Raw genomic sequence first — 25,651 nt, forward strand, 5'->3', positions numbered from 1 at the left:
TCAGCCTGTGAAGTTTGAAGGGTTTATGAATAGTGTGGTCACCAATCTATGCTTTTGGTTCAGCAGCCCCTGAAGTTTGTTTAATAATTTATATGGTCCTCCCTTAGTGTATCAACGTATGGATTCAGTGTAGTAAGTAATAAATAGAAGACTTTATAGCATGGTGAATATTTGTTGTGGCTGCATTTAAGGGAACAGAACCAGGTTGCTGCTGTTGAGGGAGCACTGATGTTGACTGCATTAAGCAGCAGCATTATATGATGCCTTTTGAGCGTTGTGACAATCTTCTTGAGATAAATCCTCTTGTAGCAGCGATGGCCACCTCTCTTCCCTGCTGTAATCCAGGTGACTGCACATGCTATTTGGGGAAACAATTGCTTGTGGAAGTTGCAGTGGGTAAAACTAGCTAATGATGAAATCATCTTTAGTGTAAAAAAAAAATCTTTGTTCCTATGCTTCATGAGCTGCAATGGCTCATTGATTTATAAAAGCAATTCAGGGTCTGGTTTTGGTCTTTACATCCCTTAGGTAAGAGTGGAGCCTTTGCATGAGGAATTGTTCCTTCCATCTCCTGTGTTACTGTGATTGTTGTGGTCATCCGAGGTGCCCGTGTGCCTGCATGCCTCCCCTTCTCCCTTCAACGGCAGCTCGGGGACGTGGGGCTGCACAAGTCTCAGGTGAGCGTTCTTCACTCTGGAGTGCTTTCTGTCACCGTATCTCCAGAGCAGGAAATGTCCTGGACAACTCCAAAAAACCCTACTGCTTGTCCCTAAGTTTTCAAGAGGAGTGAATACTTTGGGGATGAGGGAGGAGATGCTTGCTGGAGCTGAGTAGCAGAATTCGGGTGGCCTACGTGCATGTAACTACTGGAGTAGAATGGCTTCCCCTCTGGTGGGAGCAGGTGGATGTAGATTGGAGGGGTGAATACTGGCATGTTGGTTTGACTGGCGGAGTCATGTTTAAGATTTTTACAGCTTATAGAGTCCTGACAGACACAGAACTTTGAAAACTATTATTTAAACAGATAGAACATTCATTATAACTGTATTAATGAAAGATAGTGGGGGAAGTGTGCCCAAAACAGTTGTTCTCTAACCGCATTGTGAGTAAACAAACTGATAAAGTTAATGAAACAATGTCTAACTGCAAGGTGCTTTATTTCTGAAGCTAAACATATTCTGCTGAATAAAGAGGTCCTGAAATAAAAAGCTTGCTGGTTCTAAAGGTGATAATGGGCTCTAAGCATCTGATGAGGAAAGTATTTCTTTCCCTTTACTTGTCCTAAATCTGTTAGTATCTGCTTCTCCAGGTCCACAAACATAGTACAGCCTGCATTTTTCTTGCTCTTCCATCTCTTCTTTTGTTTTTGGTAGTCATACTCTGAAGGAAAAACACATACCAGGCAATAATGCACTGTTAAGCTTTGAAACCTCTATGCGACCCCACTGCTTTCCAGTGGATAGTATCAGTGCTCTCACAAATTAATGAAAATAGGCATCACCTAGGGCTACATTAACTGAATTCTCATTTCCTTGGTTGATTAGTTGGTATTATTGAACCATTCACCAAAGAATGAATAGGCAAAATCCTTATGTGAATGGAAGGCTGGAGTCTCTCCTTGCTTGAACGAGCAATGTTTATAGGGAAGTTGCCAAAATGTAATTTTGAAAGAGCAACTGATGTAAAAAAGCAAATTCATAGTTGTTAAATGTCCATAGGCTCTAGTGCTCTTGCAGGAGTTTACTTGACCAAGAGCTGAACTCATGTGTACTAGGACCATCTATTCCACTCCTAAGAATTGTAAATATGAAATAAGGAGCTGCTAAGCTATTCTGATTATGTCCATCCTGATTTTTGAAAATACTATGGGAAATCCTGCCTAGCAAAACAGGTGCATTTTAAAGACCCAAAGAAACAAAGAAAATTTTCTTAATTCCAAGTATAACATACTGTTTTCTCCCTCTGTGCCTCCAGGTCCATTTCAATTCTTTTTTGGCTTGAAACTCTTGATACTCTTGAAACTCTTCTTCACAGTACTTCAGATATTTGACTTCTCTTTCAAAATAATCAAGTACGTTGGCATGCTATTAACACAATGACAAACAAGGGTCATTACATGCCCACAGACACAGAATTATTGCTGATGATCTGAGCAGTATTATTAGTTTATCTATATTGGGAATATAGATATCTCTATTTATCCAAATAATTTGCAGCAAAACAATATAAAGATGTGGATTGAAACCAATTGATTTTGGATACAAATATGCATGGGGTTAAACAACTTTTATTACACTGACTCTGAGTAGATCATCCTTCAGGAACCTGCACTGAAATAAAGAAACGAGTTTTAGGTTAGTGATTTCACTAAATCAGTCCAAATCCTCACTGACCCAACTTCGGGCACAAAGAAACCATAAAATACCATACTTCAGTATTACACTATGCATTTATCTGGGATTCTGTGTTTTAGTTTTCATTAGTCTCTTCAACAACCTAGTATTTTTCAGTGAATACTTCAGTTAGAATGAACATAACCTAAATATTAGTGACTGCTCCTGGGCTAATAATTTTGTCCCCTAAATAGTGTAGTTCCAAAACACACGTAATTTGGGCAGAAGCAATGTGTTTCCTCATGTTGTAGTGCTTAGTTAGCTCCTACCTTGTTTTGGAGAAGTTACTTTTACTAAAATGAGGCTGCTGACCTGGTGTTGTATTGCTACATACTGTAGCTCTGCACACAGCAAACCTTTATGGGATGTTTGTTTAAGGGCATACATAAACTTAACTTAAAACTGGGATAGAACAGGAAGAAGATTTTGTGATGTAAAAATAACAGACTAGGTAGCAGGCAAGACTGCTAGACTGGATGAGATGAAAACACTAGCTTGATCTTTGGCTGGGAGGTGGGGGAAAAGAACAACTGAAAATGATGTGGAAATAAAGAGAAATTAAAACTGTTTCCATTGTTCCCATGGCCCTTTGCTACAGATAGTCCTTATTTCAAAAGAGAATGAATGAGTGGTAATGTTAGTAACAGTTTGCAAAATGTGCTTGAACTAAGCTAGAACCAGATACTAAGACATGCAAATTGAAGTACCAAATTTACAGGAAAAAAGTTGATGCAAATGTGGACACAAAGGTGTAAAGAAAGAGAAACTCAGTATATTTACATTACTATGCACTATACAGCATTGTTTTAATGCATGAAACCAGGTGTCATTTTATGCATGTGGCAAAAAATGCTGAACTCTTTACTGTGTTTTCGTGTAGCCGGGTTGGAGCAGTGGAATTCTGCCAACTGTCCACCCAGGTTTCCTTTGGGTGCCTCCTATCTGAGCTCTGTGCAAAGCTTTGCTGCAGGTGATCTTTGGAGAATATGGCCGTATTGATCTCAAATTAATTGTCATCCATTTGAAGGCAAGTTTTTCCAGGCAGGCCTGTTTCTGTGTTGGAGTTTTCAGGATAAAGTGTCACAGAGATGAGTAAAAATTCTTACCAACCTCGTTCCTCGAAGGGTGACTTAGTGTCTGACAGATTTCCAAAACATGCAGTACTCCAAGATCATCAGAAACAGCTAAAAAATGCTGCTTTGCTGAAAGATATTTGACAAAAAACATATAAACAATCTGAATTCCAACAGTAACACATACCTCCACCCAAACAGGAGCTACAGAGGGTTCATTTTTGTTGTGGTCTTTTTGGTTTATTGTTCACTGCAGCAAAAAGGCAGCCTTATTGCTCTCTTATTTTCTTAACAAATGAAATTCCCTTTAAAGTTTATACTTTTTCAAACTTTTTTTTTTAATTAAATGTTTTCAGTTGCTTTATGCTGTGGTAGTACACTTAGAATTGGTGTATGCATTTTTGTATGTGCAGTGTTAAATTAGTGGAAGTATGTACTTATCTATTATATAAGATCGTGTGTAACAAGATTAGTGTGCCTTGGAGTCATGGGCCATTTTGCAAACAAGGTGGCACAGTAAAGTGCAATCACCATCAACATACGTGAGGCAGTCCAGGGGCTGATGAAAGTGATCATTGATTCGGAGATGTTCTGGAAATGAGATGGCTCATGAGTTTTCTTCAGTAAGTCCCAAATTTCTATATTTCCATCGTCTCTGCCAATGAAGAAAACTCCTGGTCTTGTTAAGGACCATTGTCCCGCAGTGTATCTTCCTGCAGAGCAGCTTGACTGAAGGATTGGTCCATTCTTAATTTTTTTTGAAAACAAATAAAAGATAGACCCAACAATCACACGGTACTATCCATTCACTACTTCAAATCTCCTATCATTTGAGAACATTCACAATTTAAATGATCCTATTACAAAAATTATATCAATGGCAAAATTGGTATCACCTTCTGCAGATAAAGAGAATTGTGGGGAAGTAAAAAACCCTGATATCTCACTTCCAGTCTATTAAGGTAGTCTGTCTATCTGGTGTTAAAATCTGTGGTCTTGAGATTTTGCCAGGTGCAGCTAACCTGGATTCCTACATGAGAGGAACTGTAAAAACCCCCATGTTTCTTTGTTTTCACGTGATGAAAAGACTGTGTCCTAAATAGGAGTTCTTCAGACCTGTTTAGCACACATTGCCTTTATTCTTCGGTTTCCCTAGCAGCAGAAATAGTTTGTTGAGAAGCTACAGTTTTTACAAGGTTGGAGTTAAAGAAGGTCACTTCATTTTTTCTGTAAAAGGCAAGTTTACAAAGCTATTTCTGAAATAGTTTTCTGATGTGAAGAAAAAGGAAAAGCTTTTCTTATACCCAATTTATTTCTAAACTATGAAGCTTTGTGACTTACAAACACTTCTGAAAATACAGTCTCTGAGGCTATTATAGTTCTGTCTTGTATATCTATCAGTTATGTTACAGCTGTGTTGAAGTAACTTACTGTAACCTCTTCTTTCCAAATGGCAAAATTCCGGCCTCCAATGCTTAGAACGATGTCTTTAAAAAACAGAGATCTCTGGAGGGTGTTGATAGTTTCAGTGTGGATGGTGTATTTCTGAGCATGCTTCTGACCTAATGGAATGAAAAAGGCAGTTGCTTGTAACTAGTGCTTTACTGATCATCTTCACAATGGGAGTTACGCAAGAGGAAACAAGAGTGCAGGATCCAGCACAGGCTTCAAAGATACTAGCCTCATTTTTTTTGCTTACAAGGTATAGGAATTGGAATTGTCGTAAATCCAGTTACTTCCATGATTTGTGTCAATAGGTACCTAGTGATGCACCTGTGATACTGGAGAGGGTTTTTGCTATTCTGTCACGACAGCTAAACTGCTTGCACTTTTGAGGGTGTACTGCTAAATCCTGGTGTCATCAGTGAGATAGACTATTATAGCAGATGAGCAAGAACCTTAAAAAGACAGAGTATAGGTACAAATATTTTAAAGTTAGCAATATATTAAGGTTTAAACAGGTATTGAGAAACTTGAACTTACTAACTGATTTTGCTGAGTCACTATCAATTTCCATTTTCCAGTCAGAATAAATGATTTCTCCATCCTGTGATGCCAGAAAAATCAAGTAAAGGCTAACATTAGAGCTTGGTGGCTTATATCAAAGTGACTTGTTTTTAAGCTGTGACTTTACTTAATTATAACCATCATTAAATATGTTCTGAGTAAATTAAAACCTAAATTTGCAGCCAATGACTGAAAAAACACTGAAATTTTGGATCACCGTTTTTCAGTTATGTATCGTCAAAACAGCTTTACTTACCATGATGTATGTAGGCAGTCCTTCCTGCAGAATTAGGTGCTTGTTTTTTATAGTTCATGCTTTGCTCCAGTATTTGGGGAAAAGGTGACCGGAAGCAAAAATGTAGCTAGAAGCCAAATTTTCACTTCCATATGAACTCAAAACTGGGAAAGATTTTGGAATTTTAGATACGTAGGGTAGGTAGAGGGCTATGAATAGCTGGGACTTCCTAAAGTAGAAATAAGTTGTGGGGGAAACTGTATAAGCGTTTTCACCTGACATTTGGGGAAACACTAAAAAAATATTACTAATCTTATGTTCTGGAATAGGGAAATACTGTTTGGTTCCTGATAGCAGGTAGTTAAGTTCAACATATTTTGGAAATGTCTTCTAATTCTGCCCTTGAAGTAAGGGTTCATAGTCTACCAAATATTGGGGTTTTATTATTATTTTAAGCATTTAGCTAAATGCATTAAAATGGGAGTAAAATGTCGCACGTCCAGGAAGATCTTTTCAGTTAACACCTGAAGAAAACATGCAAGTCCGTACATTTATGAAAACTCTGTTATTTAATTGTTCAGTCTTTCGGATATCTTGGATTAAAATTTTCATTAGTAATCTATTATTTTCACTTACTTCAGTTCCAACAAAAAAGTTGATGGAGATATTGTCTAGTACTTTCAGATTTTTCCTTGAAGAAGTACTCGTCCCTGTATATGGGCTGTCTTTGGTGGGTACTTCTAGTGTGTTCAGAGATTGCACCTTCTCTGGGAAACAAAATGGATACATCTATTTATTATACACTGGAATTTATCAGACCAAGCAAATCCTTTCTCTTATAAAGGTAGTTCATGAATAAGGGGAATTTCAAGAGGAGAGATGAAGAAAGACTGCCAAGTAAAGCAGCAGTTCTGTAGGTTAACTGTTTCCTGGTGGAATCTCCCCATTGCTGCAGCTGCTCTGAAGTCAGTGCTTCCCGTACCCAGACAACTACTTAGGGTAGCACCGTTCTGTTCTTCATCAGTTTTACACAGCATCAGTGTCTCCATGGGAACTGCCCTTATGTATCCCCCTTAGCTGCTGCAACCAGGAGCTAACATTTCTGCTGCAGGGAAGGGCACAACCTGCCTCCTGCAGTCAGTGGTGCGACAGTGTGCACCGAGGCAGCTGCGCCACAGCAGCTCAACTGCCAGAAAAGCATTTTCTGGCATGGTTTGCACTCTCTCGGGTAGTCCAGCTCTTGGGCTACCTGTGTGTCAGCTTGCCAGCTTTACAGAGGGATTAGTAGTGTGTCCCTACCACAAAGTACCATAATAAGAACTGATCTACTACGGAATGTGAAGTGTTAACTTCACGTTCTGTAGTGAAGAGTGACATCTTTATCCAAAGCACTACGGAAATACCTACAATATATACTGTTAGTCCAGGATTATTTTTCTAAAAATAGTATTCTATAAGGGCTGAAAAGGATATACTGTTTCAGGGATAAAGAGATCGGGTGGGGGACTTGCATGGGCTATTAAGTGAAACCTGGCAGAGTTACTGCGGATACGGAACTGCTCTGAAATACATACATGAATAAGCTGAAATACAAGCTTATTAAAAACATTTTCCCCAATAGGGTGTAATAAAAATATTACCTGAGGTTTTGTAGTGATAATGCAGTTCCCTTAAACTAATTCTGATGGGACCAGACTCTGTGTTGGTATCACTTTCGCACAGGTTTATCTGTTCAGAAAAAATGCATTTGCTAACTCATTTTGACAGATCTTTGAGGTACAAGACTAAATGACTTTCTGCTGTAATGGAACAGGTCTTTTCAGTTTGCAGTGTGTTTGTAATACTCCACAAAGAGTATTTGCTGCCTCATGTGCAAGCACAGAGAAAATGCAAACCTGTGGTTTCTCTTGCATTATCCCTTCCCTGTAAGGATTTTTCCATGTTTCTAGCAAAAAACCAGCTCTAGTGATCATGCTTGTTCAACAGCTGTACCAGCTGCAGCTATTCTGAGCAGCTCAGATCAGCAGGCCCCAAATTATTATTTTTTTTTTTTTACCTAACAGATTATTTTCAGCCTCACTTTTTTCACAAACTCCTATGACCATTTTCATCAGACTGACTGTTGGGTTGCCAGTAATTATGGTTCTGTTGACCATGACCATGTTTCACAGTTTGGGACCCACTGAGATAGACAGCACAGTGGTTGAAAAGGCTGACAGGAACTTAGACTATTAATACAACTACTTTTGCACTTACTGCAGTTTTTGAGGCAGTCATGCTTTTTTCTTGTGAGTTAGCTTTTCAAAATGCATTTTATTGAAGTTTCAGAGGAATGCTGAAGTCTTTCATTTCATAATCAGAAGAAAATTCATAAGGAAGTCACAATTTGCTGGAAAGATTAACGAGTCGGGAAGCAAAATAATACATTCCTATGGAGTTCTGGCCACATCTACAATTTGGCTTGATCCTTCTGTTCTATATTTGTGTACAGTACCTTTATGAGAGGTTTCCAGCAGAGATCTAGATGCTTAGAAGTATCTGGAACATCAGGGGGCATATAAAAAATTTCCTCCTCTTTTACTTTCTCAGATGAAGGTTGTTCAGGAAGTTTGGTGGCTGGAATATCCCAAAATAATACTGAGCTGCAAAATGATGGTATAATGTCATTCCCTGTTTCTGTTTCAAAGTCAGATGCAGTTTTCCACACATCTTAAAGTTGCTTTTTTTTTAGTCTTTTAGTCTTTCATCTTCAAACTTTACATAGCAATAGAGACTCTGAAAAGCAGACAAATGCTAGATACTTAATTGCTTCTTTTGTAATTGATGGCATACATTCCTGTATTCACCATTTCATCAGTTGTTAACTATACCAAAGCAGCTAGACAGCATTCATACAGTTTGCTTATGGAAAGTTACTAGGTGAAGTTACTGGCATTATATTACTGGGTGAAATTCCTAGAGGCTGAGAGAACTGGACAGAACTGTGTAGCAGGTAATCTAGTAATCCACATCGAACCTCATTCCCAATTCTTGTGTGTACCAATTTATTTGCTGACACTCAAGGCAAATGGTCCTACTCGCTTGAATCTATCATCTCATTGGCGTTTTCAGCCCTCTGGTTGTTCCTGTTGCTCTACTCTGGACATTCATTCACAGATTTGATACAGACAATGATAATTTTCCTCATTGGTGACATCTCTTTCCCTTTTCTAACAGGAGTTGCTCAGGGACCCGTGCTCTTCAAGGATGACATTACAGTGACTTCCCTGCTCTTACTTTAGGTGAATACTTTTAATTTGGAGCCCTGGTGTGTGAGTAGTTTAAATTATTTCTTCCATGTGCATTACTTGCATTACACTGCAAACTTATTAACAACTGTATTTGCAATCATTCTTCTGACTTAATTCTTTGAAGTCTTCTCTGCATTTGATTAGGGAAAATAACTTTGTATCATTACCAAATTCTGCTCTCTCTGACCCTCCTTTTGATGTAACTAGCAAATACATGATTGAGCCCAGCCATGCAGCCTTGAAGCCTTAAGCCTTTTGCCATCATGAAAGACAAACATTTATTTCCACTTTTTGCATTCTGCCCCTTGCCAGTCTTTCACACAGGATAATATTTGGTTATAACCATCATGACTATTCAGTCCACAAAAGAGGAGATTCACACAGCATAATTTTGCCAGCTAAGTCTCCAAGTTTAAATATAGTTTACAGTATTTCTGTGGCCTCAAAATCTTCAACAGCTTTTTGTGCAAGTCACATAATCAATGTAAGTGTGGGGGTGTGGCTCTCCAGGCCAATGCATGTGTGAACAACACTCTTCTTAAGGTATACATAGAATATAAATGTATACATGTGAGGTTTTTCAGTTAACGAACCCTTAATGCTGTTACTGTACAGGGCTTAACTGGCCAAGAACTTGATGTGCTTGTCTTCTGCATACAGAATTTCAGCTATTCAGGATAGGCTGATAGGAATCCAGAAGTGTGCTAGTTAAATCATGGAGTATGCTCCATAAAGCTTTCCAAAGGAAACTGGAAGACATCTTGTAGAGTATGTATTTACCAATCAGGGGAGCAGGTTACAAGCTGCACGCAAATTTCAGCTCTGTTTTCAAAAGTAGCACCCATTTGGTTGTCCTAAAAATAACAGTAATAAAAATTACAGGGGGAGAAGATGATGAGAGACAAAAATTACACTTAGCTAAGTAAGTACTTCCACACATAAAATGGGCTTCTAGAAATTAAGTCACTGTTTCTGCTTGGGTAAGGTTGGAAAATCAGGACTTACTAACTTGTAGTTATAAAGTCAAGCTATTTTACAAATAAACTTCAAGTGAACTGATACCAGCTTTGCCTGCTAAACACCTAAAATTTTAAATTAAGTCAGCAGGATAAATACTTGCTGGCACCACTGCAAGTCAGGCCCTTCTTAGGTTGCCATGTTTGTAACTTTTTAAAATCCAACTTAACCAAATAGCAAATCACTGAGAAATTTATCTCAAACAGTTAAGTGTAGTGGGAGTGATATCTCTTTGCTGAGTCTACACCATGGGTCATCTCTCTTAAATTATCACTCGGCTAGACCACACTGCGGAATGGTAGTGGTGCCTTCAAATGTTAATTATTAATAGTTTAGTTTGTGTATGTGGGGTTCTGCAGGTTTTATAGTACTTATCATTTACCAAGTAGTCATTGTTTTATACCAAATTTATTTTAATTTATTCAGAAAAATAAAGGAAAGGTGTCAGGGGGGAACAAGTGATTATAGGCTATGCCCTGATCAAATATAATTTCCAGTATATGCAAAACATATATATTTTGGCTAAAACTGTACTTAACCATGCGGCAAAGTTTCAGCTACACTTTTTTTTTTTTTAGGCCAAATCCTATTTTCTCTTATTTTCATTCATGAGTTGCCTACGTGGAGTCAAAATGGTAGTCTCACAACCATGCAAAGCTGAATTAGGTTCTGGATATAAATTTGAATACTTTTTCATTGATACATAATAATATACTGCTGATTTTAGGAACTGCGCCATAAAAACTGTAATGCTGTGCAAAGGCTGACACACATTCCATGTTTATATAATAAAAAGTATGTCCCAGTACATGTTGCTATATATTGACAAAGTGATTCCTTTGTCAGTGTTATTTATTGAGCATGGGTTTCCTGTATCTGTTATCCCCGGTGAACATGAAAACAGCTTTCTGAGCCCAAACCTTGGCAAAAAAACCCCCACTCAAACAACAAAAACCACAACAACATTCTGCTATCCAATCCCTTTCTTCATGTTTTACATCTGGTACCAATTAGTATCCATGGGTACTACTGTAGCATAATTTAATAATGAACAGTTGTATCAGCTTTCTTTTTATGATATATCATAGAATCATAGAATGGTTTGGGTTGGAAGGGACCTTAAAGATCATCTAGTTCCAACCCCCCTGCCATGGGCAGGGACACCTTCCACTAGACCAGGTTGCTCAAAGCCCCATCCAACCTGGCCTTGACCACTTCCAGGGACGGGACATCCACAACCTCTCTGGGCAACCTGTTCCAGTGCTTCACCACTCTCACAGTGAAGAACTTCTTCCTTACATCTAATCTAAATCTACCCTCTTTCAGTTTAAAGCCATTACCCCATGTCCTGTCACTACGTGCCCTTGAAAAAAGTCCCTCTCCGGCTTTCTTGTAGGCCCCCTTTAAGTACTGGAAGGCTGCTATAAGGTCTCCCCGGAGCCTCCTCTTCTCCAGGCTGAACAACCCCAACTCTCTCAGCCTGTCTTCATAGGAGAGGTGCTCCAGCCCTCTGATCATCTTCGTGGCCCTCCTCTGGACCTGCTCAAGCAGGTCCATGTCTTTCTTATGCTGGGGGCCCCAGAGCTGAACGCAGTACTCCAGGTGGGGTCTCACGAGAGCGGAGTAGAGCGTGCACCCTTTTCCTCACTTTTCTGGTAATGTGGCTAAGGACTGTAGTATCTATGAAGTCTTAAAAATTTGTTTTCAAAAATTATTGATATATTAATTTGCATAAACCTTTTAAAGATCTCAGTTTTCTTCCTCTTGACCTGCTTTTCCACTGTCATTATTTCGCATTTGACTACATTTGCATTTCAAATTAATTTGGGCAACCATTTGCAGTACTTTGATAGTAAATGAGCATCCAATACTCCTGTAATAGTGTTAGACCCTTTAACTACATATACCCTAAGTACTATGGAGCTTTAAAACCATCACAGAAAATGTAAGTTTTGAGTATACAGGCAGCACCTAGAAGAATTAAGGTAACTACAATAACACCATTCTTGGGTGCCTAGATATTTAGGTAATTGAAATTATTTCTCTGAATTCTTGGTGGCAGGCTAGATTGCTCATAGTAGAAATTCAACATATTTTAGATATGGAAGGCTTATTATAATTTTGAATTATAATTTTCAGTAAAGCTACAGAAATTTTTTCCAGTATGAGTAGATTCATATCAGATTGAGAACACAGCACAGTTGTAAAGCACAATGAACAGGACAAGTGGCACCAGATTATTTAATATTTAGAAAATGCAGTGAGAAATAATGAAGGCTATTATAAATAATTGAATCTTTAATATTTTATCTTGAGTTTACACTATGATTTCTGAGGTAGTAGATTAGGAAAACAATAAAAAGAAGAAAAGTGAATTTTTAAACTCACCTCAAAATAATCTGGCAGCCAATATATATCTGTTACTGGTTTTTTATGACTATACTGTATGGAAGAGACTGCACAGTATCTCACTAGAGGTGGCTCTGTGCTACTCTTCTGGACTTGCATAAGTGATGGCTAGAAATGTTTTTAAAAGAGATATCTTAGTGTATTTCCAAAATACAATAGTAGACCTGTCAAAGAAAAAAGGTTACTCTACATACTGTTAATGCTTCTTCACATATTTCAGATCAGTTTATAGAACTTTCTAGGGGTCTAATACCTTCCCTTTGGGAAAAAAATGGAAAGCATCAAAACAGGCCTTTGGATATGAAGCTCTAAAAAGAATTCTAACTGCCTCCATGGGCACACAGACATCCACTTATGTTATTAGTTCCTCCTCTGCTCTTAGGTCTCTCTTCTGCTTATTCCCTTTATAGTCTCCTTCCACTGAAATCTGCTTCTCATCTTCCAAGCTACCTTTTTTCTGTCCATAAAATTCCAGAATCATTTTCAGTATTACATTCAGCAACAAATGCTATATGTATTTGATAGGCTTCATAAGGCAAGAGTTGAGCATATATTGGTGCCCATTAAAGAACAGTCTTATGAAGCCTAAGTCTGCACAAAATGCAGTAAAGCTATTAAGCTGGACTAATCAGGTAGAAATTGTATTGTAATAATGGGTTTATTTCATGAACTCATCAGATTTCTTATCCTTTCTAGTCTCTCGTTGCAAAGATTATCTGCGCCTCTGTTTTGAGTCAGGACACCTTCACCCATTTTTCCCCACAGACATATAGATGTACTGCAATATATTTAGAATGCAAGCACTCACCATATTAACAGCTGTTATCTTGATTCCATCAGCAACAGTTTTTGCATTTTGCAGCTTTTCTTCATGTTGAGAAATATCCCACAGTACAACCTACAATGAGAAATGAGTATATTACGAATTATTTCATCCTTTAGATTAATATGTATTTTTTCAAATACAATTCATGGAGGTTTGAGGAAAAATAAGAAATTCACTCTCTGCACTAGAACTTACGAAGTCTTTAAAGTATTGCCTCTTCAGTCTGATGCAATCAGTTGAAAGGCTACACTTGTCTCAACAAAAAAAAGAGTCTTTACAGCTTGACCTATTTATCAGTACTACAAAGAAGCATCGTACAGTAATGGCTCAGCTATGGAATAACCAGGCATAACTTCAGTACAGGATCAGAGAATTTCTGAGACTCCGTGACATCTGTCTTATGACCCTATGTGTTACTATGGATGTTGAGTACATCTCTTCACCTTTATTTTTATACTGTAAGAAAATACAGAAATATCCAATTTTATTCTTAAACAGAGAATTAACACCTGTCCATTGATGAAGCCACCAGCAATGATATTTGGATCACTTGGACTGAACTGAAAGCAGTAAATGTCTTCAGGACACTCCAACATTAACTAGAAAGAAGAAAAACAAAATAGTTGAGAAATACAGTCACACTGATTGTTTGATCTTTTGTCATTTAAACACTTGGCACATTTAAAAGTCCTGATTAAATACCTGGGGGTGGATAGGGTCAAAAAAACTCCAAAAAAGTATTACTGACTGCTGCAGCAATGATTTATCAGAAAGGTTAACTTGCTCTTCGTAAGAAAGCTGCTGTCTTGCTGACACTGCTATAATCCCTGATTGAGAGAGAGAACAAATTTTCTCAGAAGAGACAATTCAAGTTTCAACATGCTGTTGATTATTCTAAGTGACTTATACCTCCTGAATACAGTGCAAAAAAAGCACAAAACCCCCAAACTATGTACTTATATTTTTCTTTTTACAGATCAACTTTGAGGAATTTTTTTTTTTTTTACTTAATTTTAAGATATTTAACAATGAGTCGTAGAACCTAAGCATCAGGAAAAAATCAACTCTTTTGCTACTACTCCTGAATGGTGTGATACTGCACCTGAAACGATGTGACAGGCATGTAGTCCTGGCCACCCATCACGAAATCAAATCTTTTGTAGCTGAATTAATTTCCTACACAGGCTGCAGTGTTGGCTACCAGTGTGCTGTGCAGCTAGGACATTTATATAGAACTTAATTGTGCCTTTAAGCCTGGCTGTGTAGAGCAATAATCCACGGCAGGGAGCAGGAGGAGACATTTAGTATGCCTCGTGATGCTCCCTGGCACTCAGCAGAGCCGCGTCCCATTGTGGCTGTAACATTCCTCACAAGTATTAGGCATGCTACAAGAACCAGCCATGGGGAGAACAGCAATGGTATGCAGAGCCACCAGAAGGACCTGGCACAGTTGCAGCTCCACTTAAATAAGCCTCATAAGGGAGAAATCTCCCTTTCCTATGATCTCCGCTTACACGTTAGTGTGAGGGACTTTGCATGGCCTGTCTGACCTCTACAAAGAATTTGTCTGTCTCATTTTTCACTTCTTCTCAAATCAGCAATTCAGACAGACATACTAAATCAGTTTTGATTTGTTTTTAAATTTAAAAGCTGATGATTTTATGAAAGATGCATATTTTATAGCTGTCATATAATACATGTCATTCAAGTCTCAAATCAGTATTTTAACCGCATTACCATAAATGGTTGGATGCCAGCAAACGCAGCTAATAGTTCTGTCCTTGAGATAGCGCAGATCTGTAAATGATTGGTATGCTTTAAGATAAACATCTGGCTTGCCACCAGAACTGCTTTCATCTTCTGCTAGGGCCTTCCAGTCATCAAAAAAAGCATTCATAATTTCATTTTGCTGCAATGCAATTTCCATTCTGTTTTGTGAAAAGAACAGTTAACACTTTCAATAATCCAGATGTGACTACTCAGTAGTAGAATCACAAATATCTCTGTAAAGAGGCAGCTTTTGTTTTATGCAAAATTATGACCACAGTAGTAAAAATAGAAAGTATTAATTCCTCAGTGATGCATCACTGTAAGGAAACCCTCTTCCATTTAAATATAAATAGCTAATTGTACCAAGAATGTAACTCTAGTTCTGTGTGGATCAAGTACAGTGCAATTGTCAAATTCTTGTGCGAAAAGTGCCAGTAAGTGGGACTTGTCCCATGACAAAGGGCTGTAGGACAGCACCTTTGCTCTTCTGCATAAGCCTCTGCTTGAGTGAGCAGTGTCTGAAAGATCAGCTTTGCAGCTTGTTCGAAAAGATGTATCACTATCAATTTTAACAGTTCTAATATCTATTTAAACCAACATTCATATTTATGACATAGACTTCATGTTAATTTCCATAGAAACAAATATTAAGTGAACATTTGTTAATATTAAAATAATAAGCTAGAGAAAAAAACAAAACAAAAAAGTATATAGAAACAAAAAAAATCAGTATTTGACCAGACCAATGGTCCACTCAGACAAGAGTTCTTGCATGTATTCTATATTATTTCAGGTAGCCTTTAATGTGTATTGATGCAGTAATTTTACCTTAAATGTACTGATGTAAGAAATTCTTTCAGCTTCTCAGATGACAGACTCTCTTCTTTCTCTTCATTTGACAACTGTCTAGGAAAATACTGCGTGGCTGCATTTTTTGGATAGGTCCTGACCAATTGGAATAAATTTGAATGTAAGTATAGAAACAATTTCAGGCAGAAACCCATGTACTGTGTAAAATTAAAAGTTAAGTATATTCAGTTTTTCTAGAAATTCTTTGGAAAAAAGTGAAAGAAGAAAGATGCAAACAGAGCATCCAATTCTGTTCTCTTAATTGGTTTGTAACTGAGTAACTCCAGAGGAGCTGAGTTAATTTACATAACTTTAGTTGAGATCAGAAACAGTGTGTAGCTTAATAAATAAGCTGATAAATGTTTTCTGACACTTACCATTTTGTCTGAGTACTAGCTTCTCGTACTTTTGGAACCATTTGTATGCCCACATCTTTTTCAAGCATTTTAATACTGAAAGCTTTATCTTGATAGGACATGCATTCAACGTAACTGTCTTTTACAAGTGAAGCATTCTTATCAGTAAATGTAATTGGTGCACCAAACTTCCTGCGTACTCGAGAAATCATATACTTAATCTGGAAAAGAGATATTTCTGTAGTTAGCAGAGGAGAAAGTTTTTGGAAAGTTCGTTCTGTAAAATGGCAGCATTCATATAATTGTAGAATTAGTTCTATTGATGATTTCTGTACTGAGTTTACTTATATGTCTGCATTTTGAAATTCTGAAGTGCTCATATAAATAACCTACATATGTAATAGAAAACACGTTGTATTTCTAAAACAAGAAGTTGCCTTTAGGTAACATTTGGATTACTGCTAGTAGGATAAGAGAATTACATTATCTAACTCATGCAATATAAAAACTGCACCTTTAATTAAAGGATTGATTTGCAGGAGGTCTTATGTAATACTGCGTTGGACTTCCAAGACCTAACTTTTCAGCCCTTCCCTCTTAGTGCAGTTCTCAATTTGGGTGAGGTATTTCAGCTTCCCTTGCAGCGCCTAGGGAGAGAAAAGTACCCCGAAGAGGATCCACAAAAATTTGAGTGAGGAGTTTCCTTATAGTGGGAACTAGGAAGGAAGAAGGGATGTGGTTTGACTTCTACCCACAAAGAGAGGTAGGCACTTGATTTCAGGCAGTAGAGAGGTATTGCTTTGTCTTGGATTCATAGCCAGGTACTTTTTCCCAGCACCTCCCACAGAACTGGAAAGGAATGTACACTGAGAATACTTCTGAGTGGACCTTGCCAGCAAAGTAGAAAACAGAATACTTGGACTGTGAATGTGGGTTAAATTTAGTGACTGTGAATTAGCTTTAGAACAATCAGGCATCTTTTTAAGTATAAGCAAGATGCCCAGTTGCTGAGAACTATCAAAACTTAGCCAGTCTTCCCTGAACAGGGATTTAGGTATTGAGTAAAAATCACTGATGGACAGTTAAATGCTTGGAGATGCCCCACACACCACAAGTTAGGTGACAGCTGTGAGCAGATCTACTTTTTGGACAGATGATTTTCTCAGTATCATCTGTAGGTGTAGTTAATCAAATATGTCCTTCTGTAAAGTCAGCTTGTAATACCTGTAGTCAGTAACATTTCTTCTGAGGTAGAGCGCCCTTAAAAGTGTTGCGTGTTACTTAAATGCCATCCATATAATGAAACAGAGTTCACTGGGCTCCATGGAAACAGAACTAGGTCCTTAGAATATAATTACAAAGACTCATCTTGTAATCTGGCCAGAGAGTAAATTGAACAAAAAGTGGCAGAGATGCTAATAACCAAAGATGATCGGGACTTCTGAACTTACAGCTTAAAAAGCAGATATGTCTAATGCAGTCTCACATGCCTTATTTGCAGGATTTAAAGAAAACAGAGTTGTTAAAAAAAAAAAAAGTTTCTGCAGCACTTTCAGTTTTTGTTAAAATTTGAGCTATTTCTCTATTTCTCTCTTTTTTTGTTTTCTTGAAAGACTCCAAGCAAAACTAGGATTGCAACTTTCAGTTTCCTGACTTTTTTTTTTTTAAGGAACTTAAAATAAATTTGTTTTTTTGATATCTATTTGATTGACTAACATCTGTTGATTCTGACCTTTGTAACAGTGTCTTTAACAGATTCTTCTTCAACTTCCTTTTCACTGCCAAAAGAAACCCAAGGTTTGTGGACAGGAGGCTTATAAGGATGGACTTCCAGAGTTTCCTCTCTATTTTCTTCTTCTTTTTCTTCATCTTTTTCTTCTGCAGTTTCTGGAGGCTGCGACATCAAACAGTGAGAAATGGTACTTTTTCAAAAATTTGTTACTGAAATGTAAGTATGAACTAGAAACCCAGTTTTCAGTCTTTATTCACGCATTCTTAACTTTTGTCTCAATGCAGTAAGTCTGGCTATACTGTGCCCCTGGGTACGATTGGGTTAGGTCCCATTCATTTGTGCATTAGAATTTTCCAATAAAAGTTACATATTTAATATTTAACTACTAAAGAGAGACTGTTGTCTTGAAAGCTAATCACTGTTATGTAAAAAGAATTTATAGTGATTTTCTACATTAAGCCCTCCTGCCTGGAATTGCAATTTGCTTTTCTATTAATTGTTACTTCTCCTGATGCTGGGTGACAAACTCACATTGAAAAATTATATAATCTATCCATAAACCTTCTCCTGTGATGCACAAAGGGAAATCTCCTATGTATCTAGAGTTATTTATTTTATATATATTACATATTTTATATATATTATATATATTTTAAAGTATGATTTGAAGAATATATACATACATGTTGTGAAAAATAAGTATACTATTTCTTTGAAGATGCCCAATATATTATAATCTTTTATTTTTATGTCTTACTTAGAAGCCTGAGTCTTGGCAGAGGAAATTAACGCTTATGATAAAAATGCAGCAATGGGAGTTATACTGGCCCTCTGAAGTAAAATACAAAAATTTAATTCAGTCTTTCTCAGTATAGAAGATATTTTTACAGTGATACATGTATTTTTCCATGATCAGATTAACCTTGAGAGAAACATTCTGGCATGCCAAGCACATCAGATGCTTCTGAATACAATACCGTTCCTGAAGTATATGTTTGAGACAAGATTCTGAAATATTCATAGATAGAACAATGCTGTGGTATACTTGGATTTTCTTACCTTCAGAAGGTTTTCCTTGGCTTCCTCAGAAGCAACAAAGTAAAAGTTCTGTCCGTACTGGAACTTTGCATCAAAAACTACCAAAAGCTCTTCCCCTGGATATTCCTATTTTAATTAAAACAATTAGTGGAAAACTGAAAGCAAATAACATACAAAACAGACATGAGCCTGTGACTGGCAAAGCTACCACTTGTGTAAATTCAGTATCTTTGGTTAATCTTGTGGTCTTAACAGAATTTCATGTGCTAATTGAAAAGAACAGATGGATTTTATTTTGTAATGAAAATAAGTCTGGGACAAAACTAATCTTTTCATACAGAGAATTAAACAGAAAAGAAACAGTTTTAATGATTCTCAATAAATAGGCCATGAATTAGGGGAAGCCAAAATATGTGAAGCTCTGCCAGTTCACAGAATCAAAACTAATAATATTTATGTTACTTTTAGCATATTTTCAATCTAAAGTTAGTAAAAAAAACCCCCCAAAACAAAACAAAAACCAAAAACAAATGTGTATGGCGAGCCATGAGAAACTTCGAGTTGACAGTGGTCCATGACCTATAGCTGTTGGATATTACAGCATTAGTGTATTTACAGAGTCAAACAAGGACAGACCTTATCATTAAAAGAATATATACTCTGAGAGCATAAAGTCTTTAAGTGAGAATGAAATAAGCTACATACTAGGACAACTTTTTTGACAGGGTGGAAATCGGAAATTGTAGCTCTTGTTTTCAGGTCCTGAATGATGTCCTCTTTTTTAATAAGTTTGAAACAATTTTCTTCTGTGACATCTTCATCAACTCGGCAATTAAAAATTTCTTGGGTCTTTGTAGTGAAAACTAAAGGAAAGATTTCTGGGTGGCCTATGAAAGAAAGCAAAATTGCTTGATAAACAAATTCATAGTGTTGTTTAAACATATAGTTTAATAACTCTGGGTCTTTACTGTTTCCTAGCACAATGCCTTTGAATCTCTCAGCTTAGTTTTTGGTATTTTGGAAGGCATGAAATACAAATTATATTACATTTTGTTAATCTTGGAAAAGACTCTACCTAACATTTCCTACTTTATGAATATGCTATTCCTTGTATGAGTTTTTTTTTCTCCTCTTGATCAACAGGTGATTAAGAGCTTTAGTGAAGAGTCATTAATGGACTGTTTTTAATACATTAAGGACACAAGTGTATGGCTCTGATTTAAGAGATCCCTTGTATAAATATACTCTAGTCCTTCCCTGTAGAGCAGTATCATGTTAAGCCAATGTTTAATCTAGATGAGGCTTCAGTACCCTCCCAAATGAGGATGCTTTTCTCATTTTGGACTTTCATCTTCCTCTCATCGAGTTCAGAGTGCAGTTGAGTCTATTTCTCACTAAGCAAGTGAGACTAAACCAAGGTCGCTAAGATTGAAGCCAGATATTTATTTTCAGCTTTGCTGGAGAATATATAGCTGTTGTTTTCTACCCACATGACCTCTGTTACGTTTATTCATGTTAATTCAGAACAAGCTATTTCTTATCCTAGCTCCGGCACTGTTATCTTCATTGGTTTTAGTGAAGCTAGGTGCAGTTAAGTGACCCGTCAACTGTGCTTTGCAAACACTCAATCTGAACACCTTAACACTCAATCTGAACATCTTAACACTTCTTGTTAAGTGTGTCAGCTGTATGTACGTAACACTGGTCCTTCCCATATTACACATTCTGCCTTCCAGCTTACATAACAGCTATAAGTGATTAAGATCACTATAGGCCCAGCTAGTTGAATCCTGCTGCCTAAGAGACTCTTTTCTTCCTTTGCAATACTGCCATGCTAGCTGACTCATGCTCTATGTCTCAGCTGCCATAGGAAGAGCATTCTTCATGAAGGCCACTATACTTTTGTCTGAGAAGGCTAGCAGATGTTCACTTTGAATGTTCATCTTTTTGATAAACTGGAAAGTGTAAAAGATTTAGGGACATGTATACATGGGCTTTTTATGTACTGAAATGGGCTGGCTTTTGTGACAACAGCCGATACTTTCTATCATCTTTATTTCAATCTCTTGTCTTAGTTTGAGTTATTTAATATTTTATCTTAATACTACAGGTGCTGGGAATTCTCTTTGTGTATGCCTTAAATTGAAGTTGATATATCTAAAATGATGATATTGACCAGCTGGCTCAGCACACTTTGAAATGTCATCTCTAACCTAAGCCAACAAGGACTGACAAAATGATAAATCCTCCTTAATCTCTATCGTTCGGGAAGCTAAATCTCTGCGTAAGCCTATCACATAATACATAATGTTTGATGAATCCAACATTTATCCTCTAAAATCTTTCAGTGCTGCTCCTACGCTGCGTCCGCTCTGCTATAGTCATCCACTAAAATTAATGACATGCATGATGCTTCTGGTACACTCTGCACTATACCAAGTATGATTTACTTAGCGTTCACTAGTCATTTGGTAGCGTACACAATCCATTTGTAGCATGCACAGTCCATTAGTTCACTTTCTTCACAAGTTGTAGTCAATATTGCATGACTTTCCTTTTTGATATCTCGGAGATCTCCAGGATTTCTGTGTGGATGCTTCCGAAAAATACAAAATCATAGGGATGTTGATTGGGAAAGACCTTTGAAAGTCATCTGGTCCAAACTCACTGTTGGTAACACCAGACCAAGTCAGGTCTCGTTTATCTTCTGGAGTCCCTGTGCTTGCCTTTTTGACATCTGCTCTCTGTAGCTAATGAGGCCAAGACCTAGATTCTTCTTTTGCTTATCAGTTTGGCTATAAGACCAGGCTCAGAAAAAGTGTTTATTTCAGAGTGATTTGAAACATTTAATCCTTTTAAGGAACTGCAAAAGTTGATCTGCAGGACTCCCAGGTCACCCTAGCCAAGGGCATGAGGCCTCATTAGGATGTCATTAGGAAGCAGACTCAAAACCTAGTACAAATTGCAACACTACAGATATACTTCACATTTCGATATATTGGAACAAAAAAATTAGACCTCCTTTTGCGAATTAAATTTCATAGGATGGAAAGAGGATAGAAACCTAGAGCTGCGCACCAAAACAGAATGCAATTTCCATCCTCTGCCGTACACAGCTGGCTCACATGACAGAATGAACAGGAGAGCAAAGGAACAAGAAACTTGTACATACCGCAGTCCTCAGAGTTGGTTATGTGGCTAGTGCAATTAGGAAGGCTAGAACCTACAGAAAACTTATAATTTGCTGATTCTTATGTGCAATTTTTTCAGAAGATTATTCCCATGGCTCAAATAAAGTAAACTCGAACAATTAGATTTTTTTGATAATCAAAAATTCTAGCCAGGAGTAACTCTTGTTTTTTCAAGAAGCTTGTATGATGTTATTTTTTAAAATGCTGAATTGTGCATAGAGCCTTGTCCACAAATGCTAATGCTAAAAAAATCCTTTCAAAGAGATGTAGGTTTCAATGTTAAATGAAACAATACAAGCATGCATTAAAGTTAAGCAAAAATACAATAGACATCACTACGAGAGGGAGCAGAATAGGACAGATAGTCTAAGTGTATTTTCTTCAATGATCTATTGCTGTAAGTCCAAATTAAAAACAAAGTAATGATCAGAATTAAAATATGTACATCTGTTAGTCTAAAGGACTAAAATTCTATATTATAGAATAGCAATAGTTTAGATATTATGGCTCTAACCTTATTTGCCACTAGGTGGAGGTAAAATTCTCTCTTACTAACAAAACTAAGTATCTCCAGGAACACCAAAAATACTTTTTTTTTTTTTAAAGTAATGCTTTCATCATCTGAGTGATCACTTATTGTCCATTTTCATTAATTGCAGCTTAACCATTTTGGTGATGCTAATCAGAGTGCAATTTTCACTTCCACCCGCGTGCTCGTAGGACTAGGTAGGAAGACAAGTGATTTATGATTTCTTCAAAAATTACCTAGTTTGTGTATTCCTAGTTTGCCACATTGTTTTAGCTTTTAGCAAAAAAAGCTGTACTGTTAAAAGCCAATTAAGATGATAACCCTTCGGGGTGTTCCTGTAAACTGTAGATAAATTTTACATTGACATCAATTTAAGTTATATCTGAGGAAGAATTGCACAAATCAGGTCAGAAGAAAAATCCTATCAGAAATGTGAAAAAACATTAAAAAATTATTTGGTGTTTAAGAAAAAAAAATATATGTCAATTCAAATAATTCCATATTTTAGCTCTTAACTATGGCCACACTTAAAACTGCACTTCTCTTGCACATAAGCCAAAAGAAATGCTTGATATCTTGTGACTTTTAAATGGCAGGTTTTTTCCCCTACAAAGCAAAAGATGTTAATCAATGTCTATTGATACCTGTGATTAAAAAAACCAAGTGATATGCTAAAATCATCTTCTCACCAGATTTAATAATGATTTGACAAAGATCAAAGATTAAAAAATTATTAAAATATTTCAAGTTTTTCTTTCAGTTGCTTAACTATTATTAAATGCAAACATTTTGCACCCTATAATTCTGTTGTGATGCTTTTTATTTCCCCTGATCCCAGCTCCTCTCAACCCAAGATAAAAACATCTTCTACAACCCCATACCTGTTTCAGCATTCCTTTCTGCACTGCCTGCTACTCAGATAGTGGTACTGTAATCACTACTGTAATAGCTGCATTTCTCCATAGTTTCTAATTTTTCTCATTCATAAAAAATCTTTCCTTTTCATTCCATGGCATTAGTAACATCGAAGCTTCAAAATGCTTAAAGTATTCCAAAACTATTAAAGCCCAGTCATTATAGCACTTACCTATACCAGCCATAGAAAGATCAACTTCATCTTTTTTACCTGAAATATAACGACATGATGTTATCAGTAATTTTTCTTCCTAACAAAGTAACTATAAATATACAGTCCTTTCCTTGTTAGGGCAATATTTAAAATCTCTTTCTACATTTAAAACTAAACGGTGAAGAGGAAACAAAAAGTAATTTCTATTCAGTTCAAATTTAACACTAGAAATGAGTGAAGCCTTTTAAAATAGATCTGTATCTTAAGGAGATGTTAGCATATTTTGAAACTATGGAGATTTAAAACTCATTTTTATTTTGAGCAGGTGGTCTGCGTAAGAGAGAAGCCGTAAGAAATCTGTCATCTTGTGGTGCACACTGCAGTTTCCATGGTTGAAAACTGCACTGACTGCTACCTGATAGCACCTGCTTGGGGCAGTTACCAGGCAAATCGTGTCGTGTGAAGAGGAGATAAATAGGCAAAGCTTGCTAACATCAGACAGTAGAAGAACTGGCAGGTGTGCAGGTAGGAGCAGACGTTAGTCCCCTCTGACAGTGGTGAAGTGGGCAGGTTTGCTCTGGGTGGCAGGGTGCTGCAGGAGCCGGGCTTTCTTCAGCTCCTGAGAGAGGGTCTTCAAACCTCACAATGAGGTAGGACAGGAAGAGATTAGTACTGATGTGCAGAATATTCTCTGCAGCACAACAGCTATTAATCAGCTGGGAGGGAAAAGGTGATTAAAAGGTGAAAGCAATTTCAGGAAGGTGGCTGTCATGGCAGAAAAAAAATCCATGAAACAAAACAAATAAAACCCAAGCAAGAGTACATTCCCACCTTTTCTGAGAATGTGCATGAATCACTGGAAAAAAATATTTGTATATAGCAAAGGCTCATTAGCCTTACATTTCATTAACTATACACTTTATAAATGACACAAGTGAGATAGTATCTGAGCACATCTCAGAAAAAATGCAACAAAATGAACTGCAAAATTAAATTGTGAGACTGGTATATTTTCAAGCTCTATTATGGTACCTTTACAGTGTGATCCTGAACTCCTGCTTCTGGGGGCACCTCTCTCTGCCTGATGCTCTCTCCCTGGGCTGTTAGCTTTTGTGAATCTCCTCACTTAATACATTATTAAGCCTCCCAATTTCCTATTCAATATTGTTGTTATGACACCACAAACTATTAAATCTAAACTACCAAGACAAAGTGTAAATATTGCAATGTAGCTTTGTTATGTTCCATATATTGGTTACACAACCATAATCAGTAACTGTAGATCTCTCATTTATATAAAATAGCATATTCTAATTTCTTTTATGTTTACTTAAATGCATGGGCCCAAAATAATTAAGGTAACTGTCATGTGAGACCAGATTACTGCTTGTTTCATTGCTGCTGTACTTTACATACCAAGCTGTGTTCGTTTTCCTTTTGAGGATTCCTTAGCTTTGTTTTCACCTTTCTGTTTCTTTGCTGAGGTTTTTCGACCTTTCAAGGAGGTCTTGCCGGATAGGAGATTTTCTGACATCTTTTCAGATTTCTCTAGAAAGATACATATCATCAATAAACTTTAAACAGACAATGGAATGCACCATGTATGAGTGAAAATTTGGTCCATGGCTTTATGTAGTTTATTATTATAGTAATATTTTCATATGCAGCCAAAGGTATGTTCCATAATTTAAAATCATAAACTGTATTTTGATATGATACATAATAGATGGAAATAATTCTTCTGTCCAGAGTGATTAAGTATGGAAGCTGATTATCCAAAACAGTGAAAGGGTAAATTAGGATAGGGGTTTCCCTTACAGGAAGCTAAGGACCTGAGCTACAGTGGGAAGAGCATGGGTGAAAATTC

At 37.0% G+C, this 25,651-nt stretch overlaps 1 protein-coding gene across 1 annotated transcript; it reads right to left on the reverse strand.

Moving 5' to 3' along the window:
- Positions 1-1,325: 1,325 nt before the first annotated feature.
- On the reverse strand, positions 1,326-25,318 carry DNAI3 (dynein axonemal intermediate chain 3). The gene is made up of 22 exons (XM_050901125.1): positions 25,201-25,318; positions 23,803-23,841; positions 19,701-19,882; positions 19,017-19,121; positions 17,958-18,119; positions 16,247-16,446; positions 15,849-15,965; positions 14,988-15,178; positions 13,953-14,077; positions 13,760-13,849; positions 13,188-13,322; positions 12,404-12,532; positions 9,779-9,852; positions 8,203-8,350; positions 7,349-7,436; positions 6,345-6,475; positions 5,450-5,513; positions 4,898-5,028; positions 4,009-4,213; positions 3,504-3,595; positions 1,951-2,084; positions 1,326-1,380 (listed from the first exon to the last, which is right to left on the reverse strand). Exons 1-22 carry the CDS (start codon positions 25,316-25,318, stop codon positions 1,374-1,376), a joined length of 2,667 nt encoding a protein of 888 aa, XP_050757082.1. The 3' UTR covers positions 1,326-1,373.
- Positions 25,319-25,651: the final 333 nt, after the last annotated feature.

The sequence above is a fragment of the Gymnogyps californianus genome, chromosome 8 (assembly GCF_018139145.2).
Source record: "Gymnogyps californianus isolate 813 chromosome 8, ASM1813914v2, whole genome shotgun sequence".
In the NCBI taxonomy this organism is placed as follows: domain Eukaryota; kingdom Metazoa; phylum Chordata; class Aves; order Accipitriformes; family Cathartidae; genus Gymnogyps; species Gymnogyps californianus.

Excerpts from the sequence above, each read along its gene's own strand:
- DNAI3 (XM_050901125.1), bottom strand. The coding sequence starts at position 25,318 with ATGTCAGAAAATCTCCTATCCGGCAAGACCTCCTTGAAAGGTCGAAAA. Across the intron at positions 15,966-16,246 it reads GCTAGTACTCAGACAAAATG|GACCTATCCAAAAAATGCAG; the intron begins GTAAGTGTCAGA and ends CCAATTGGTCAG. Across the intron at positions 2,085-3,503 it reads GTCACCCTTCGAGGAACGAG|CATGCCAACGTACTTGATTA; the intron begins GTTGGTAAGAAT and ends TTGTGTTAATAG.